A 20,980-nucleotide genomic window follows, 5' to 3' on the forward strand; every position below is an offset into this window, starting at 1 on the left:
GTGTTTTCCTCAAAGTACCGTCACTTAGCAACAGAGCGATGTGGTTGCTAATGAGAGGCCATGTTCCACTGAGGAATGGGGATACTCCCACACTAAGTGAGACTGTTTACCGCCTTCTGCATGTTTGTGTGTGTTCTCTCCATGCTTTGTGTGTCTTTGCGTGTGTGTGTGTTTGCGTGCTTGTGCGTGCGTGCTCTCCCCACACTTAGTGAGTGTGCGGTGGTATGTTTTACATCCCAGGCTGTGAGTGAAGCCCCCTCTGATTGACTACGCCCAGGCTTTGAATAGATTAACATCTGTCTGTTCATTATTCAGTCCATAGTTATAAACATAATGATAAGTTGTTGATATGTTATTGGTATGTGTATTATATTGTATGATATATTAAGCTAATATTTGTGTCTGTCTGTCACTGTGCATTTCTGTCCATTTGTGTGTGTGTGTGTGTGTGTGATTATGCGTGTGTCTGTCCATGTATGTCCGTGTGCATGTCTGTTTGTCCGTGTGCACCCCACCCTCCTCCCCAGGTGTGCCGGGAGTTCCAGCGGGGCAACTGCGCGCGTGGCGAGACGGACTGCCGCTTCGCTCACCCCAGCGACAGCCCTATGATTGACACTAGTGACAACACGGTGACCGTGTGCATGGACTACATCAAGTCACGCTGCTCCCGGGAGAAGTGCAAGTACTTCCACCCGCCGGCCCACCTGCAGGCCAAGATCAAGGCTGCGCAGCATCAGGCCAACCAGACGGCTGTGGCCGCGCAAGCTGCCGCCATGGTGAGACCCTCCGCCACCCTCACAGCCTGTAGAGTAATGAGCACAGCACACGCACTAAAGTAGGTTTCAAAAATCTGCTAACTTTTCCAAATTCCCTGGTTTTCCAGAAATCCTGGTTGAAATATTCCTGAAGTCAGGAGGGAATCCTTGAACTGTAATTTCTGGAAAACCTTGGACTTTTGGGAAAGTTACAAGACTTTTGTAGCCCCAGCAATGTCAGACAGCATACCTGACAAAGGGGCAGATCAAAAAATATCATTTCTAATGTTTATAATATGTAATCAACTATAGACAACTAGTTTGGTAAAGTACACACACTAGAATCTTTAAAAATTCTACTTTACACATCTAGAAAAGAACACAAGTACATAAAATGTGGAGCACTGCTTTATTTTTCCATACAGTTGATATACCACCTTCCTAGAATACTATTATGGACGCTGCTATACAATTCACGTAAATGTGACCACTCAACCCACACTCGGGTCATTGTATAGGCTCTATAGTTATCAGGCTTTAGAGAAGATAAAGCGAATGTATATCACGACTACAACAGTCTATGGTTGCGTCCCAAATGGTTTCTATTCCCTATATCGTGCACTACTTTTTATCAGAGCCCTCTGTTCAAAAGTAGTGGACTATATAGGGAATAGAGTGCCGTTTGGGACACAGTCTATTATTAGCTTCAGGCTAGGAGCTCTTTTATTCGCCCTTGATCATACAAACAAAGACAATGCCCGCCCTCCTCTCAATGATAAGTGTAGCTCTCTGTAGATCAGTACAAATTGAATCAAGAGAGATGGGTGAGAATGCGAGGCCAAACTGACATTAGGGCTCTGGTTGGTCATTGATCCACTCCATCATTATTGGACCCTCCCCCTTCAGAGAGGCAGGCAGGCAGAGAGGCAGGCAGGTTTTGGTAATAGGACTTTCACTTCGCTGTGACCCTCCCTCCCCCCTCTCTATACTCTGTGTCAACATTAGTCCGAGTCAGTGGCTGTTGAATGAGTAGACTTGGCTCTGTCTTGCCCGCTGCCACTCACACTGCTGTCACTGCTCTCACGCAGCTGTCTGATTCCATGGCATCGTCCAGCATGCTTTTCGTCTCATCAGCTTGCTCCTCCATCGCTGCTTGCTCTCTAAAACCCCAACCGCACGCACCTCCACTGATACTGGGTGAAAAGATGACTTGAGCACAGTTAGGGTTTAAAAGACACCCTAAAGGACACAAAACAATAGGAAAACACACGTCATCCAGTGCAGAAGACATGATTATGAGTTAATGACAACTCGCGCTTTGTTTCCTTAAGCTGGTGTGACCTTAGATAAGATATTGGGGTGACGGGGCTTATGTTTTACCAGAGGACAAAGAGCTTTTTAGTGAGCTCTATGGGAGCATTTCCCCACTGCAATCCTCTGAATAAATGTATCATGTACTATACAGCCATTACAATGTATTGGCACAAGGTACAGTAAGTTAGATACTGTGTTAGTTTTTTATAAAGGAGAACTTGCGTATATTTTATTATTTTTAGGATATTTGCAGGAGAAAAAAACTAGATCCCTCCCGAAGGGGGAAGCGTATGGTTCCGGAAGCGAGAGGGTTAACCACTTGACCAGACTCTTGTCCTAAGTTAGATACAGTTACGGGCACTGAAAAGTTGTACCATAGTACAGTTATTTTTGTGACAATCTATCAAAAGGAGACCAAGTGCCATGTTGCTCATGCATTGTGTAACTTTTTAGTGCCCACAACTGTACCAACAATACATGTATCATGAGCTTACATTACCCAAAGATTTGTTCATCTGGAAATATACCCCAGACAGAACCAAGTTTATAGTACATAAGATTATAAACAACAGGTGGAGGTTAGATCCTGCTATGTGTTGAGTTTTAGACTATACAGTTACACTGAGGTGTCATTTGATTTAATTTAGCTCCATTTCTGCCTTCCATAGCCTGTTGTGTCGCAAGTTGAATGCTGTCATATTTCCCTCCCCTCCGTTTGCTTCCATTAGCATAACATTTCAGTCTAAATCTAACACTGAATCTGAGGTGTATTCATTTGATCGGTAACACTTTATAAAATATCTAATATCTTTATAAAAGGTACATTAATGTAAAGTGTTACCGAATAATCTTAGTATTATCCTACACATAAAGCAAAGGCTTGTGCATGGCCTTAGTAATCATAAGTGCCTTGGTTGTCCCATCGATGTTTCCTTTGTGCAATGTCATCGATTGGTTTCATTCAGAAGCCTTGCTAAAAAAACATCAGTTTTCTCTTCTTCAAATGTTATTGCATTGAGCAAATATATATATATTTTTACTGTATAATCAAAGAGGAATGTAGAATAAACAGAGCTCCACATTTTGTGATGACTTTCCTAATAACAAATATTGTTACAAAGTTGCCCATTAACCACACACTAACAAGTTACACATTTGGGTTCACTCATTTATTAGTGTAGTTATGGAAAGAAAAATAATAGTTTTGCTTTTACCAGCTAAATCAGATTTTATTTTACCCCGTGACTGAAATGGATGTGACCGACCGGCTGCCAAAACATTGTCCATTCTACCATTGTCTGCCATAGGGCATCTTCTATCAAACCATTGGTCATAATGGTCTCTAAAATGTGCTTTGGTTCCAAATTACACTGCTTTTATTGTAAAAGCTAATAATTCCAATCAACAAGACATGTGGTCCTTCATTGTCCAATCAACAATACTTGATTCAACAATGATTCTCCATTGTACATTGATCAGAAACTCTCACTTGCTGAGAACATCTAGTCCCTGGTAGCCCATTCCCTTAGCCCCTTGTTTTTTTGTTTTCTCATATCTAAAAGAACTGGATAGGTTTATGCGATGGTGATGGTTCCATCCTAGCCCTCTAATATGTTTCCTATTGCTTTCACCTATCCAGTCCTTTCAGCTCTATGAACACAATAGTAAGGGCTAGAGCAAAGACTAGGGATTTTCTGTGAGAAATGGTTGTTGCACTCACATCCTATTCTGTCATGGTGGCCAGTCACACCAAAGCACCAAAAACAGAGCCAACAATATTCCATACAGCAGATAGTGTACAAGTGTGTTTACAGAAGAGGCCGAATCCTACCTTTTTTAGATCTGTGTACATAACTCAAACTTTCACGTAAATCACGATTTCAAATGGAGATTTATGAAAAATGTTGAGTTATGCGCACAGATCTCAAGTTAGGATTTGGCCCAACTGAATGTCAATTGTTTATCAATAATACCCCAACATATGTTGATACATAGATTGATTAGATAACTGATTTACTTGTAAAGATGTAACTAGCTTTACAGAACTAATAACTGCAATCCAAATAGTTTGTTTACTTCATAAGTGCATTTGAAAATCTTTGTATTTATTAAACTTTTTAACCAAAGGTATAGGAGATGCTTTTTTTGCTTTTGTACTAATTCAGAACTTTAGTGATATGTTTCTTTAAACAAAAAATAGTTTGCTGTTTGTTTATGTGCATGTCTATTGTTTTGTATGTGGTATACTGCATTCAGATTATTTTGTTTTGTTTTTCCTTCTCACCTATCCACAATGCAATGCTGTCCCCCATGACGCACCTCTGCTTGCTGTTACCTGTATGTTAATACGCTTGACTCCCATTGGCCCACTGCCATCATGTGCTCGCTGCCTGCTATTTAAAGACTCAGTCGACTGCCAAAGCAATGAAGCGACCCCTCGAGGCAACTGTAGAACTGGTACTTTGACCTTTCACCTTTTGCTTTGCATGTAGCTTCTTTAATGTACTGTAGCAACTCACAATAATTTTAATTTGGCTTTTTGCTGTTTTAAATGTCCAAGTATTTTTATTATGCAATTAATATCCACCAATATGATTCTTGTAGTTATTATTTTAGTATGCTTTACAGTGATTGATCGTATAACAACGAGAATGTTAATTCCCAAGTATCAATTTGTTTGTTACTGTAAATCATTGTTTTATAATTGCCTTGCTAGATATTGTGTGTAGTTCCTTTATTGTCCCCATGTGGTTATTTAAACCCAAGTTGCCATTGTGACTTCTCTGTTGTAACTTTGTGCTGTTTTGTAGCTAGTAGCCACAAAAGACCCAGAGAAACAGTGTGATAGTATAGAGAATGTAGTCATTTTTGAGGCCTCCGCCTCGTTGTATCTAACGTCTCCTCGTCCCTCCCGTACAGGCTTTCCCCCACGGCTGCCTGCAGCCCCTACCAAAGAGACAAGCACTTGAGAAGAGCAACGGGACCAGCTCGCTCTTTCACCCCAGTATGTTGCACTACCAGCAGGCCTTGGCCAACGCACAGCTGCAGCAGACGGCTTTCTGTGGCTTTCCCACAGGTAGGGAGTACACCTGCCCACAACACATGCATATGTACCTGCACACAGATGCATGTAGGCACACACACACACACCCCTATACACATTTATGTACACAGATACACACCCATGTAGCATGTAGACACAAGCTGGATAGAGCTTCCCTAACTTTCCGTTTCCCCATAAAAGCATCAAAGGGCAAAGTTCAAGTATATAACCCTTAAAAGGTTTCACCAGGTGAGCTTGTGAAGAAATGGGATATTCCCCATATTTTCTCCAAAAGTTTGAGGCCAGTCTCTCTTTAAACCAACAGTGTGATCAACCGCTTTTCCTCAAGTTGTTATGGGCCCTGTTCAAAGATTGCAATTGGAATTGGCTCGCAAAACTACCTCTAACTTCCTTCATACTGGACGCAGAGACATACAAATGGTATCCATGAGTTCATCTCACTCTGGAGAAGTAAATAAAGGTATTCATTGCCAAAATCCCGAACTATCCCTTTAAGCCTCTTGTGGATGAGACTACCTTCCTCTAACCCCCTATCCCTCCCTACCTACTCCTTTCTTTAGTGTTATCATCCTCCATGGCCTTTACACCCTTCCTCTCCTTTCCCAGTGTAGGAAGCATGTTCAGAATGCTGTGTACACACCACACATGGGTTCAATTAATAACGATTTCTCTTGGAATATTCTAGCTGTGCTTTATTGAACCAAAAGTGCAAACGCTGCCCATCTGGCACTCCAGGTCCAACGCATAAAGTAATTTGAAAGAAGACATACTATTTGAACCCAGGTCTGACTCGTTCTCACTGCATGGTTCAAGCATCCAGCCCCTAACCTTCTCTAGCCTGATCCCAGAAATGTGTGTGCTGTCTTGCCAGCTCCTATTGCCATTGTCACACCATGTGTCTGCTGTGACAGAGACCATAGGAGTTGGCAAGATGGCACACACATATGAGGCTAATAAACCTCTGACACTTAAAAAGTTTAATTTGTAGTATGTGGGATCTTACCTTCCCACCCCCCCAGAACATTTTTTTTTCATGATTTATTTACAGACCAGACTTTTTTGTGTTTTTTTGTTTGTTGTTGAATTGAACCTTTATTTAACTAGGTAAGTCAGTTAAGAACAAATTCTTATTTGCAATGACGTCCTAACCCGGCCAAACAAGGATGACGCTGGGCCAATTGTGCACCGCCCTATGGGACTCCCAATCACGGCCAGATGTGTGGCATAATGTATGGCATAAGACTACAAATGGAGTCAAACTGCACAGTGCAGTCATACCAATTGCAGTCTTGTGAAATTTGTTTAAAGGCATGTTGTTTATATAGCTAGCTACCACAATCTCTAGCCTGGTCCCAGATCTGTTTGTGCTCGCTTGCCGACTCCTATGGTCAATGGCATGCCATACCGTACAAACCGATTTGGAACCAGGCTACAACCAAAATCTCTGTCTCCTCTTTAACATGTTTTTCTCCTCCCCTTATTTAACCCTCTGTTCACTCTCTTCCACTGCATGATCACACAGGGTCAGTCTTGTGCATGACTCCAGCTAGCAGCCTTGGTAGGTTCCTTCCTTTCCCTTTTTCAGTCTCACTATGCTTTTAAAGGAATAGGGTGAAGTTGCCCCTAGACTCTGATCTTGGGTCCCCACTAATGTTTAAGGTTAGGATTGGGGGAGGAGAAGCTGATCCTAGATCTGTACCTAGGGGGAACTTCACCATGGAGCCTCTTTAAATTGGGGGGAGAGCGGGAACAGGCCGGGAGATGTAAGCGATTACAGGTGACACAAAGTTCATGGATGTTGTGACACAGTGAGAGGCACGGTTGTAGAACATTGGGCTAGAGTGCATGATTGTTTTTACTGAAAAGCGCCACAAAGTAATGTGAAGTCCTTACATGTTAATTTGAACTCACCTGTAAGAGATGATTCTCAATTAGGATGTAATATATTTTGTTACTTAGCTACTTACTGTCTTCTACCCTAATTATGAAATGTGAAGTGTTATTTTTAACATTATCAGTATTACTAGTATAAAAAAATGAATTGTTTGTTGAAAAGTAGATATTGTGCTTTTTACTGTGCTGTGTTGATCCCAGAGAAAAATAGATAGAGGGTGAACACAATTGGTAGAAAAGCTCTCGATCTTGATGGGGCTCTAATTGTTTTCTAGTTAATCTCAATCTTATAATACCACTCATCATATCTCACTCAGTCCTCTGGGAACAACTGATTGTGGGTCCAAATTTCCTTACTTGTGATTGTAATTCAGCTTTTTCTCCTCTTTTTTTTTCTCCCATGCTTTCTCTCGCTTTTGCATTGTGATGCGCACACCTTCCGCTGGGCTAACCTAACGATGGCTCGCCCCTCTGTAATATGCATCATGCCCAAAAACAACAACCAAACAATCAACACCCGTTGCCATTGTTATCACACTACTTACCTGTTCATTGCTTCCATGCCCCCCCCCCTTCCTGAAAAAGTACCCATGATGTACAGTGCTACGCCTGCTACTATCTCTGCAACAACAACTCCTGTCACAAGTGTCCCCTACGCAGCAGCAGCGCCAGCCAATCAGGTTTGCTCATTTTAAAGCTTTTTCATCCAGTCCCAGAGCTCTAAATAAGTGCTTGATGACCATAGAGCTCATCTTCTATAATTTCAATTGAACTAGTCAATTTCTTTGTGTGCCCTCTATCCAACTCTATGGCTGAGCCCAACCTCCACGTCCTTCAATTAAATTCAAATTTTATTGTCCCAACTCATTCATGCTCTAGTCTGCTACTGTGGTATGTCTGCCACAGGTGTCAGAATGTGTTGACTATTATTTAAAAAGACATACTTGTACAAACGTACAGTAATGTTTAGTAATTTATTGGGCATGTTTCACAATGACCCAGTGAAGCACTTATTCAGAGCTCTCACATTTGCAAATAATAATTGTTGTCTTGTGTTTCATTAGATGCTAGGTTTTGTTTGGCATGTATGTTGTTTTTCATCCACTTTACGTGGTCGAGTTTCCATCTTCACTTGCATTAGAAACATACATCACCTGTGTGTTTCGTGACACGCACGCACATACACTTTTTTTCCACCTAAAAAAACCTAGCCTCTCCATCCACCATGTTGGCTCCTGTCAGCAAACACAGCTTCACTCTCTGACTTCCTCTTCTGCTTGGCGGTGATGGGTGAGGACGAAAGCCTTGAGGAAACTGTCGATCCAGGGTGGACATGTCTGCTATATTAGTATTACAAGAGACAGGAAGGACATCTCCGGAAAGGCCTAAAATGGCTCCAGATAAGCACAGTTACTAGTTAGACGCATGGCTCTGTGTCAGCAGGGGCCGGGAAGGTGCAGTTTGGTGCGGAAGTCAGGTGACGCGCACACACACACACACACACACACACACACACACTACTTTTTAGACCTGACAATTACAGCGCACTGCCAGTTGGAGCGCCCTCAGCAAACCAAGCAATCCTCCCATTAACCCCACTTAGAAAGGCCTTGAGCGTTGGCCACGTTACAGGCTTGATGAGATTTGATTTACATCTCAGTGGTCAGTGAGCTTTCCCATAAATGTATTGGACGGATGACGTCGATCCATGATCATCAAGACTTCCGGTTGTCGGTGAATCATCATTGTTTCACACTGTTCCCTCGAATTGGTTTATATTGAGAGAAAGTGATGGTTGGTTTTCTGTTAGTTTTCACATCATTACACATTCAATCCCAGGCTTTATTTGGTAAAAAAATGGACCAGAAAATGCACTCTTACGCATTCAGAAAGTATTTATACTCCTTGACTTATTCCACATTTTGTTGTTACAGCCTGAATTCAAAATGGATGAAAATGTATTATTTATTTTTGTATGACCAACCACACTAGTATTATTACTATTACTATTATTACCTATTATTGCTACCTGTAATGTTTTATTATTGTAGGCCTACTATTATGCATATGTCTCTACCCTTTTCCTTAAAACTCAGTCCCACTTGCTATTTATCATTCATGACTAGCAATTTCCTTGATATTGTTCTATTTTTGGACCATGATCAGGGAGAAAACTTTTTAATGATTACCTTCGAAACACACACCCATCGCCATTTTGTAGCCTCTCCCTATGGCGCTTCCCAAATTGCACTCTATTCCCTACAGTGCACATAAAGTCGTATGAGCCCTGATCAGTGATGTAGTGTGCTATACAGGGAATAGGGTGCCGTTTCGGACGCATCCCTAACATCACACCACCCTCAGAGTAGCACACCTGGTGAGGCAGCTGAAGATGAGACTGCGGGGTGCGCGTCGGGGAGGACACATGGCACACACAAACACACACAGCCTCCCAGTCTCAGATGGTGTTGCTTTGTCCAGTGTGTCTGAGTAGAAGAGAGAGTGGCAGGGAGAAACTGAGGGAGGGACCACTTTTGATGTTCCAATGTGGATCTCGTCATCATCACTGACTCATCATCGCAGTGAGCTAGTGAAACACATGGCTCTAATCATAATATGCATGGACACTAGCTAACAGCTGCCGGCTGTGACTGTGTATATGTCTTACAGGAGCTGTAGAGACAGCCATAGCCTTCCCCTCACACGCCCTCTCTCTGTCTGCATCCTGCGTCCGTCCCTTGGGCTTTGGTCAAAAGTATTGCACTATACAGGGAAGAGGGTTCAATGTGGGAGACAAACCTGAATCCCATATCAACCCCTAACCCCTATGCACTTGTGTAGATCTAAGCGGAGTGGATAGGTGTAAGCAATGTATAGAGATTCAGGGTATATGCCTTCACAGTCCAGACACAACCCAGCTACAGTATTACATGAGTTGTCTATCTATAATATATCATATACATTGTGTTTTCACAGTAAAAAAATGTAATGGTTTGGTTTGGAGTAGCGTGTTTGACATGGACCCTCTTTTAAAGGCCCAGTGCAGTCAAAAATGTGATTTTTATAGTGTTTTATATATATTTCCGCACTATGAGTTTGGAATAATACTGTGAAATTGCGAAGATTATGATCATGCCCTTTTAGCTGAAATTTCTGCCCGTTTTGGTCGGATGGAGTTTTGGCCTGGTAACATCACCAGGCGGTAAATGTGTTAATAGACCAATAAGAAAGAGTAAAAAAAAAAAGACTTAGCTGACCCTATTCTCCTCCTGCTGGCTTTCGCAGATTCTGCCATTACTCTCCTGAAGTTGCCGGTAATGGGCTACACTGACCTTTTTTTCATGTGGAATGCCAATTTATCTTAACATTTCTACCATTCTGCTTGCCACTTATGGTTTTCATATGCACATTTTTGTGAAACAGTCACTGTCAGTCATTGTCTTGTGGTTAATCAAAATTCTATCCAAATCTAAATGAAAATGATAAACTGAAAGTAACTTCTATTGCCATTGCCAACGATGTAAAAATAGCCTACATAAAGCCAACAAATAAAACCATTGCAGACTGCAGGTACAAAATATCCCGATTTAAAAAAATATATATATCCTATAAATCACATTGGCTACAGATGGCCTGACTGCAACTAACTTGAAACATTGTATCAACTATTAACTTGGTTCAGGCTGAAGCTTGCACTAGCTAACTTGAAACATTGTATAAAATATTCTGGGCCCTCAGTTTCCCACGCCAGTGAGCACGGGACAGACACAGTTGTAGGCTATTTGCGCAAGGGACAAGAAGCAGTGCTTGACTTGGGCAAGAGCTCACTGGGGCTGAGTACCGACACCTCACATTTTCTACTGCTTGAGCTCCTGTTCCTCTTATAGAACATTAGCTAAAAGTTATTGTGGATCTCCTAAATATAAACAGTACCAGCACACAAAATGAGTACCGGAATTTATTTCAGTCGAACTCCAGCACTGATAAGAAGTAATCAGGTAGACCTATTTTATTACGTTTCCACTGAATCAGAGCATGCAATTTTTCCCTTTCATGCTGAGTGATTATCGAAAAGGTAGGGAGCTGGGAAGATTTTTCAAATACATTGAGGAACAATTGTAATTCTCAATGGATGTAAAAACAGACTTTGTTTGCTTGCTGTTTTGAGCTCAAGAACACATTACTTTGAGAAGCTCCACAGGTCATTAGTGGTGGTGTGTTAAGCCAATCAGAAATACTATCAGCTTCCCAAATGGGCACATGTATATGACTACATTTGCGTGCAGGCCAGGTATTCTTTAGGCCAACTTCTATGTGTGCGCGTCCTTACTCTCAACATTGACAGGAGCGGTCCAAACAAAAGACAATAACTCAATTGAAAAAAATGGGTAAATGGAATGAAATTAAACAGAACTTGTTTCTGACAAGTGTATAATAGGTTGTGTCCACTCGGACAATGATAACGAGAAGACTGGAATAATGATATTTGAATGCATAAACAGAAATGACCATAACAAAGTAACAAACATTGTAGATTAGAAATGATAGGAATTAACGGTAAATGTACTACTGGTGATATACAGTACCAATCAAGTTTGGACACACCTACTCATTCAAGGGTTTTTATTTATTTTTACTATTTTCTACATTGTAGAATAATAGTGAAGACATCAAAACTATATAAATAAAACATATGGAATCATGTAGTAACCAGAAAAATTGTTAAACAAATCAAACCTTTGCACACTCTTGGCATTCTCTCAACCAGCTTTACCTGGAAAGCTTTGAAGGAGTTCCCACAAATGCTGAGCACTTGTTGGCTGCTTTTTCTTCACACTGCAGGCCAACTCATCCCAAACAATCTCAATTGGGTTGAGGTTGGGTGATTGTGGAGTCCAGGTCATCTGATGCAGCATTCCATCACTCTCCTTCTTGGTCAAATAGCCCATACACAGCCTGGAGGTGTGTTGGGTTATTGTCCTGTTGAAAAACAAATGATGTGAAATTGCATATCGCTCCAGAATGCTGTGGGAGCCATGCTGGTTAACTGTGCCTTGAATTCTAAGTAAATCACTGACAGTGTCACCAGCAAAGCACCCACATACCATCACACCTCCTCCATGCTTCACAGTGGGAACCACACATTTAAAAAATCATCCATTCACCTACTCTGCGTTTCACAAAGACACAGCAGTTGGAACCAAAAATCTCAAATTTGGACTTACCAGACCAAAGGACAGATTTCCACCGGTCTAATGTCCATTCCTCGAGTTTCTTGGCCCAAGCAAGTCATTTCTTCTTATTGCTGTCCTTTAGTAGCGGTTTCTTTGCAGCAATTCGACCATGAAGGCCTGATTCACACAGTCTCCGCTGAACAGTTGAGATTAGTGATGCACCGATATGACATATTTGGTCGATACCGATATCCGATATTTTCCTTGCCAAAAACAAACGATACCGATAAGCAATATTTAAAATTTTAGTGGCCTTTTAAACATTCTAGTACAGTTAAATAGTTAACACACACCCACATGCCGCAGCGGTCTAAGGCACTGCATCTCAGTGCAAGAGGTGTCACTACAGTCCCTCGTTCAAATTCAGGCTGTATCACATCCAGCTGTGATTGGGGTTAGGGTTATTGTAAATAAGAATTTGATCTTAACTGACTTACCTAGTTAAATAAAGGTTACACACACACCACACTGACCAACAAGTTATTTTGTTGGCATTTACGTATGTCCCCATTACCAGTAAAACATGGTAATGGGGTTAAGGGTAGCTATCTTTAGCTTGATAACTAGCTAGCACCAATACAACCAGCCTGAAAACGATGACCAGTAGAAACTGCAGTCATTTTCATTATTCTTAGCAATAATTTAGGAACCCTTGTGACTATTAGCTAGGTTGCCACTTGTTTTTCACCTATTGAAATTGAACTTCAGTTGATGAAATAAATAGCTACCCAAAATTTGCAGTTGAACAAATTATGCTTTATTTCCAACGCGGCATTGTAAACACATCGTTTGTGGCCGGTGTTTGCAGACTTTTTTTGTACAGCTTTGACAGTGCTACTGTATCTTTTTTGACATGCAAAGACCCAAATGGCGTTCCATAGTATGTATGTCATGAAGCTAATAACAGTGACACTATTACTGTGTAACTCCGGTAGGGCAACATCTGAAAAATAGCGCACTTCGTAGTGTGTACCGGTGCTCGACCAGTCGGTGAATGCCAACATCACCCACGACAGAGAACGGTTGATTGTCAAGGGTAATGAATACCATTATCTTGGCTTTAATGGATTTAGCCTTTTTGAGTTGTCTCGCTGAAATGTTTAAACTCTTTCAAATTACTGCTCGACTTGTTGGCTGCTCGATCCACACAGCAGACATTGTGGGCTAGGTTAGGAATGCTGTGTTGCACGTGTAGAGCAAAATGTGACGTGGCGTTATTACGTCATGTAAATACGTAATATGCTGTGCACGGTAGCTTTGACATGGATTTTTAACATCGGTGTTAAATTATACATCGGGCCAATACTGATGTTTTCATTTTTAGCCGATTCCGATATGTTCACCGATATATCGTGCATCCCTAGTTGAGATGTGTCTGTTACTTGAACTCTGTGAAGCATTTTTTTCGGCTTTGTTGGCATTTACGTATGACCCATATCGCTTGAAGGTTTTTGCAACTGCACATTCGAAGTTCTTGAAATGTTCCGCGTTGACTGACCTTCGTGTCTTAAAGTATTGATGGACTGTCATTTTTCTTTGCTTATTGGAGTTGTTTTTGCCATAAAATGAACTTGGCAGGGATGCAAACCTTTCGGCGAAATTCGCCGTTTTGAATCCAAAATAGGTGACCTACGTGATTCGTATGCAAACTGCTTGCTTTCACATTAACCACTTTTTATTTTACACAAAGTGACTGATCATGTGGATCATATTCTTTGTTGTTTAATTAGTTAAAAAACCTGGGGGGGAGAGAGAGAGAGAATATTCAGACAGGACACTGGATAAGACATGAGAAATACTCCAGACATAATAGACTGTCCCTAGTCCCCTGACACACAAACTATTGCAGCATAAATACTTGGAGGCTGAGACAGGATGGGTCGGGAGACACAGTGGCCCTGTCCATCGATGCCCCCGGACAGGGCCAAACAGGCAGAATATAACCCAACCCACTTTGCTAAGGCACAGCCCCCACCACTAGAGGGATATCTTCAACCACTAACCTACTACCCTGAGACAAGGCCGAGTATAGCCCACAAAGACCTCCCCCACGGCACAAACCCAAGGGGGGCGCCAACCCGGACAGGAAGATCACGTCAGTGACTTAACCCACTCAAGTGACGCACCCCTCCTAGGGACGGCATGGAAGAGCACCAGTAAGCCAGTGACTCAGCCCCCGTAATAAGGTTAGAGGCAGAGAATCCCAGTGGAGCGAGGGTTTCCGGCCAGGCAGAGACAGCAAGGACAGTTTGTTGCTCCAGTGCCTTTCCGGTCACCCTCGCACCCCTTTTCCAGACTACAGTCAATCATAGGACCTACTGAAGAGATGAGTCTTCAATAAAGACTTAAAGGTTGAGAATGAGTCTGCGTCTCTCACATGGATAGGCAGACCATTCCATAAAAATGGAGCTCAATAGGAGAAAGCCCTGCCTCCAGCTGTTTGCTTAGAAGTTCTAGGGACAGTAAGGAGGCCTGCGTCTTGTGACCGTAGCGTACTTGTAGGTATGTACGGCAGGACTAAATTGGAAAGATAGGTAGGAGCAAGCCCATGTAATGCTTTGTAGGTTAGCAGTAAAACCTTGAAATCAGCCTTAGCCTTGACAGGAAGCCAGTGTAGAGAGGCTAGCACTGGAGTAATTTGATCACATTTTTGGTTCTAGTCAAGATTCTAGCAGCTGTGTTTAGCACTAACTGAAGTTTTTAGTGCTTTATCCGGGTAGCCGGAAAGTAGAGCATTGCAGTAGTCTAATCTAGAAGTGACAAAAGCATGGATAGATTTTTCTGCATCATTTTTGGACAGAAGGTTTCTGACTTCGTCTTTTACCAAATATACCACACCTACCTAACTGATTGGCTCAAACGCATTAAGAAGGACAGAAATTCCACAAATTAACTTTTAACAAGGCACACCTGTTTATTGAAATGCATTCCAGTTGACTACCTCATGAAGCTGGTTGATGGAATGCCAAGAGTGTGCAAAGCTGTCAAGGCAAAGGGTGGCTATTTGAAGAATCTCAAATATAAAATATATTTTGATTTTGTTTAACACTTTTTTTGGTTACTACATGATTCCATGTGTGCTATTTCATAGTTTTGATGTCTTCACTATTGTTGTACAATGAGTAGGTGTTTTAAATATTTTGACCGGTAGTGTATATTTGTTACTGCTGGACTAAAACGATCTCGGTCAACCAACAGCCTAACTACCAAACAATCGACAGGTCGACTAATTGGCGTCAGCCCCACAGACAATATTCCTGATCATAAGTACCTGCAGGTCAAGCCTCTCACTGCCCTGACACGGATTTGGGGGCGCCCTCTTCTGGCTGAATTGGGAACATATCACATATCTGCAGGATGATTGTACAATGTCCCCTTTGGGGCTGCTGTCTGCAGTAAGGATTTATGTAAAGTTCCATCAGAAGCACAAAAAAACAAACAGTGCAATCAGTGTCACACACATTTTATTCCAACAACATCATATGATGTTTGCTCTTATTTTATTGTGGGTCAGGCATCCACAGAGGGCCTCTGTCTGGGTAACCAGCAGTAAGCAACTAGGAGCCCACAACATCAATATAACATTCAGCTTTTTTTTTCTTCTTCAAGTCAAATAACTCCACTCGTGTCATTAAAAGGACTTGTTATGAGCTTGCAGGATCGACATTGCATACACACACACGCTATATATACAAAGTATGTGCACACCCCTTCAAATGAGTGGATTTGGCTATTTCCGCCACACCCGTTGCTGACAAGTGTATAAAATCAAGCACACCGCCATGTAATCTCCATAGACAAACATTGGCATTAGAATGGCCTTACTGAAGAGCTCAGTGACTTTTCATAGGATGCCACCTTTCCAACAAGTAAGTTTGTCAAATTTCTGCTCTGTTAGAGTTGCCCTGATCAACTGGAAGTGCTGTTATTGTGAAGTGGAATGTCTTGGAGCCACAACGGCTCAGCCGTGAAGTGGTAGGCTAGTCAAGCTCACAGAACCGAGTGCTGAAGCGCGTAGCTTGTAAAAACCGTCTCTCCTCGGTTGCAACCGTCACTACCAAGTTCCAAACTGCCTCTGGAAGCAATGTCTGCACAGGAACTGTTCGTCTGGAGCTTCATGAATTGGGTTTCCATGGCCGAGCAGCCGTACTCAAGCCTAAGATCACCATGCACAATGCCAAGTGTCAGTTGGAGTGGTGTAATGCTCGCCGCCATTGGACTAATCTGGTTTGAATTATCCCAGTAAAATGCTACCTGCCAAATGCATAGTGCCAACTGTAAAGTTTGGTGGAGGAGGAATAATGGTCTGGGACAGTTTTCATGGTTCGGGCTAGGCCCCTTAGTTCCAGTGAAGGGAGATCTTAAAGCTACAACACCATGAAATTCTAGACGATTTTGTGCTTCCAACATTGTGGCAACAGTTTGGGGAAGGCCCTTTCCTGTTTCAGCATGACAATGCCCCCGTGCACGAAGCGAGGTCCATACAGAAATGGTTTGTCGAGATCAGTGTGACCTCAACCCCAACAAACACCTTTGGGATGTTAAACTGCAAGCCAGGCCTAATCGCCCAACATCCGTGCCTGACCTCCACTAATGCTCTTGTGGCTGGATGCTGCGGGGACTTGCTTCCAATGTTCCAACATCTATTGGAAAGCCTTCCCAGAAGAGTGGGGGCTGTTGTAGCAGCAATTGGGGGGACCAACTCCATATTAATGCCCATGATTTTGGAATGAGATGTTCGACTAGCAGGTGTCCACTTACTTTGTCATGTAGTGTATGTTAGGGATTGGCTTTTTAGCCACCCTATGAAGACAATCTGTCTCTTGCTCAATCTTTCCTGGATTCCTTGCATCCTCTCTACTCGCATTGAAGAAAGTCAGAGGAAACTTGGTTCTTCTCCTCCAATATGGTTGAGAAGAAGGTGAGGGGATCAGATGTGAGGAATCACGGAAAGATGAAATGAGATGGAGCCTATCAGTTGAAAAGGTTTCGGCAATGAATTGATGTTTTTGTTCTCCATTTTTCTTCACCTCTCCCACAGATCATCCTGAAGTAACTGTCAGGAAGGAAATGGAGTGTCAAGAAGCTGCACTACAAAGCCCAAAACAGCCCTTTTTCTGTACATACTATCTTCCCCTTCAACAACCTGCATGCTAAGAGTGTAATACTACCAATTAACCATAAGACTTGAGTGCTGGTGTAAGATGATACACACAACAAAAAGATGTAAATGTATTGCTAGGAAACTATTGCCATGAAAATTATGACAAAAAAGAATATGTACTGAACTACATACACTTAGTGGAGAGATGGCGATGAGTTCATTTTAACGATTGTTTTCTCTGTTAACGTAATATGGGTCCTTTTTTATATTTTGTTTTCAAAACAGAACCTCGATCTGCACAAATGTTCACCCTTTGAAAACACCTTATTTGCACTATAAGAGAACTAGTGCTTATTGTCAAAAGTGCTTCATTGTTTTAAACAGGAGAGTCACAGAGAAGCCCCTGGTTGCAACTGGCGCTCCAGATCAAGCTAGAAGGGATTGTTTTACTTTTTGCTTGTTCTAATTATTTAAAAAAGACAAATGTTAGGGAAGATGACATGTTTACTCAATGACTGTCCTCTTAATGATGGTTTGAACGTGTTCCCCCACCCCATCACCACCCCTTTAAAATGGTGTGGTATGCACTCCATATGAACCATTTGCCAACATTTAATCTCTGGAAAACCAACGGCTTGCCAAACGAAAGTCATCGCGACTGACAGACTAACGGACAGAAGCGATCGGAGTCGATCTGCAAGGGAACAGACGTGGAACAGCTTCGTGGCCAAAATGTGCAGTCGGGCCTCGTTTTTGTGCACGTCTGGGGAAAAAATAACCTAGAACTTCTTCTCCTTCTTTAAATTTCAGTTTTACTTTTGGATGGGTGCTGACATTTGGGTTGTGTGTGTGTGTTTGGGTGGGAGCCTCAGAGGGGTCGGTGTTGGGGAGAGTTATACTGGGCATCAGGGAGTGCTACTAGCCTATATGGCCCCGGTTTGTGTGCCAAGGGCTTAACAAAAGCTGGCCGAAAGCATATGGCGGGAGAGAGCCTCAGCCTAATGGGCCAAGCCATGGATTCTGCCAGCAGACTGGAACAGTCCGACTCGACTGTAAGTCCACCAGAGGCCCCAAAGTCAAGACCACAGGGACGAGGCCTTTTGGGGAGTGGGGCTAGAAGGAGGGATAAGGGTGAGATCGGCGAGGGGTGAAACAAGTGCTACGACTCAAAAAGGTGCATTCAAAGATGCTAGTCATCGTCGTGAAGTCATTGACTGGAGGGCTATCTGTGACTGTCAGTCGTCACCCTGCTATCACCGAGAATCCTGTTTCTATTTGAGAAAAACTGTAGAAGTGCCTAAAAATCCTTTAACTTTAAAACAACAAGCATCTGGAGAAACATACTTTGTCAAAGAAAAAATAAGAATATATTAAAGGATGGTTCAAGCAAAGTTCCCAATAGTATGTTGACCTATTTAGAGAAAAGACTATTCAGTTTTCATGCAGATGCCATGGTTAAAGCAGTACCCTAGTGTTATTGTAAACATATATTTAACACAACAAAAAATAACTTTCTGAATAGAAAATATATATAAACTAACCAAGATAGCTTGGTAGAATGTTTGTTAAACATTTCATGATGTAATATTTTGTTCTTACCATAGGTTTTTAGTAGTTTACATTGAAAAAAGTGATTGAGAATACAGGAAATTGTGACTTGTGTGTAATGTATGTAACGTGTTTCTTACTTTGAGAGTTTATAATCATGGTTGTAGCAGCAATGTATTCACATTTATTTCAATTTGTTTTATGATGTTAAGCATCAAAATAAGTGTGTCACCAGAACAGTCTGTTATTTTATGCCATGCTATAGTTAATTGTGTACTAGCATTGTTTTAAACCAACCTCCACATTATTACCTAATGGTTTATGAGATATGTATTTCGACTCTAAATCACATTTCTCGACACTACACAACCAATTATTTTCCTTGTGTTCAACAAAAAGGATCAGAATCATGACATATTTTCATGGCGCTTGATCAACAGACAATCCACAACGAGACACCTTTGGTTAAAAAATAATAAGGCACTGGTCTTAGTATTTCTTTTTTTGTTGATTTTTGTTCACTTTCACTGAGATTTTCTTCTAAAAGGTTACAGTTTTAATGTAATTTTTGGTGGAAGGTGAACGAAGGTATTTTTTGGTAACTTATCGTATTTTAATGTTTTGTCAAATGAGTCAGAATGATGTAACCTATTCTATTTTGAAATGAATGTAATTTATTGCGCTGTGCATACCTACAAGGTCGTGTCTCTTTGGTCAGCCAATGAGATGCAGATCAGAAGCAAGGGGGTGGAGTCTTAAAAAGCCACCAATAGAAAGCTACTGGATCTCCCTTGTCTTGTCATCAACACAGTTCATCGCATTACAGTAATGAACAAGGCTGTAGAATTGCTTATTGTTCAACAAAAAAAAAGAAAATAAGAATGTTAATTGTATAGGTGAAATTTTACCAAAAAAATGATTTAAATATGTACTTTTCACTCTAGTATTTCATAATATTAAGTTGTTGCTGTGGCAACAAAGTTGCAATTACTAAAGTTCTGTATTTTTGTAAATTATGTAATCATTAAGTTGACTTTTTTTTCTAGAACACTGCACACATCACTAGATTGTAAAGCAGATTTCAACATGTCTTATTTGTCGTGATTATGACAATTTTCCTTAGCAGCCTCTGTAAAGGTGTAACTTTAACACTTAAGATGTAATAGACAGAGTTACCAATGTTATTTAGGATGAAATTATAACAAATTATCTATTAATTGAATAGTTAAGATGTACAACTTTTCCCCTGAGAAAGGACCACTGGTTTCATGCACACCAATGGAAAAATATTTATGAATGTAGTTTGTTAAATTGTTTATCATCAGTTAAGGATTGCACTTCTTCCGGTAAAGTAAAAAATGTCATTATTACCGATGCCATACCTAATGAAATTTGCGAAGTTACTATACACCAGTAATTCTGTATAATAGTCACTACCTGTTTGTATCAGAGAAATAACCTTTGAGCATCTTGCATGGAAAAAAGTTTTTATTAATAAACAATAATTTACTGAATGTTTCTAGTTATACCGAAAAACACAAAAGATAGTCTGCACATGAGACAAAAATCCAAGTTGTTCTTGGATTAAAATGAAATGTGTTGACATTGACTGACGGTAAGAGAAAAATATATAAGCACTTGGGTCAGCTGAGCAGACAGCTTATCCAAACACTTTGCCTTATCGTTAGTCCATCGTGCTTAAGGTTTTACGTTCCAGAGCTGTTAAAAATCAACTTTTAAAGGCTATAAACTAGTCTCTAGACTTTTGCGTTTTTTATATATATATATATATATTATATATATATATATATACACACACACACACAAAGTTTGCGGTAACTTAGAAATGTCCTTGTTTTTGAAAGAAAAAAAAGTGGGAGGCCCCGGTGTACAACTGAGAAAGAGGACAAGTACATTCGTTTCTAGTTTGAAAAACCGACACCTCACAAGTCCTCAACTGGCAGCTTCATTAAATAGAACCCACAAAACACCAGTCTCAACGTGAACAGTTTTAAAGGCGACTCTGGGATGCTGGTCTTCTAGGCAGAGTTCCTCTGTCCAGTGTCTG

General features: G+C 41.3%; 1 protein-coding gene across 15 annotated transcripts in view; it reads left to right on the plus strand.

The window, feature by feature from the left end:
* The window catches only part of LOC112253911 (muscleblind-like protein 2a), a 79,493-nt gene extending 59,067 nt beyond the window's left edge, over window positions 1-20,426 (plus strand). For 3 of the 15 annotated variants that reach the window (XM_024425999.2, XM_024426001.2, XM_024426000.2), the window contains exons 5-9: window positions 528-776; window positions 4,473-4,526; window positions 4,989-5,145; window positions 6,656-6,691; window positions 17,302-20,426. In XM_024425999.2, the coding sequence (XP_024281767.1) occupies window positions 528-776; window positions 4,473-4,526; window positions 4,989-5,145; window positions 6,656-6,691; window positions 17,302-17,417 (612 nt within the window). In that variant the 3' untranslated portion in view covers window positions 17,418-20,426. Of the gene's footprint in view, window positions 1-527; window positions 777-4,472; window positions 4,527-4,988; window positions 5,146-5,437; window positions 6,234-6,655; window positions 6,692-7,611; window positions 7,707-17,301 lie in introns of those variants that run through there. The other 12 variants (XM_024426002.2, XM_024426004.2, XM_024426006.2 and 9 more) reach the window with 7 other exon arrangements.
* The last annotated feature ends 554 nt before the right edge of the window (window positions 20,427-20,980 follow it).

This window comes from Oncorhynchus tshawytscha, linkage group LG14 (genome assembly GCF_018296145.1).
Source record: "Oncorhynchus tshawytscha isolate Ot180627B linkage group LG14, Otsh_v2.0, whole genome shotgun sequence".
NCBI classification, from domain to species: domain Eukaryota; kingdom Metazoa; phylum Chordata; class Actinopteri; order Salmoniformes; family Salmonidae; genus Oncorhynchus; species Oncorhynchus tshawytscha.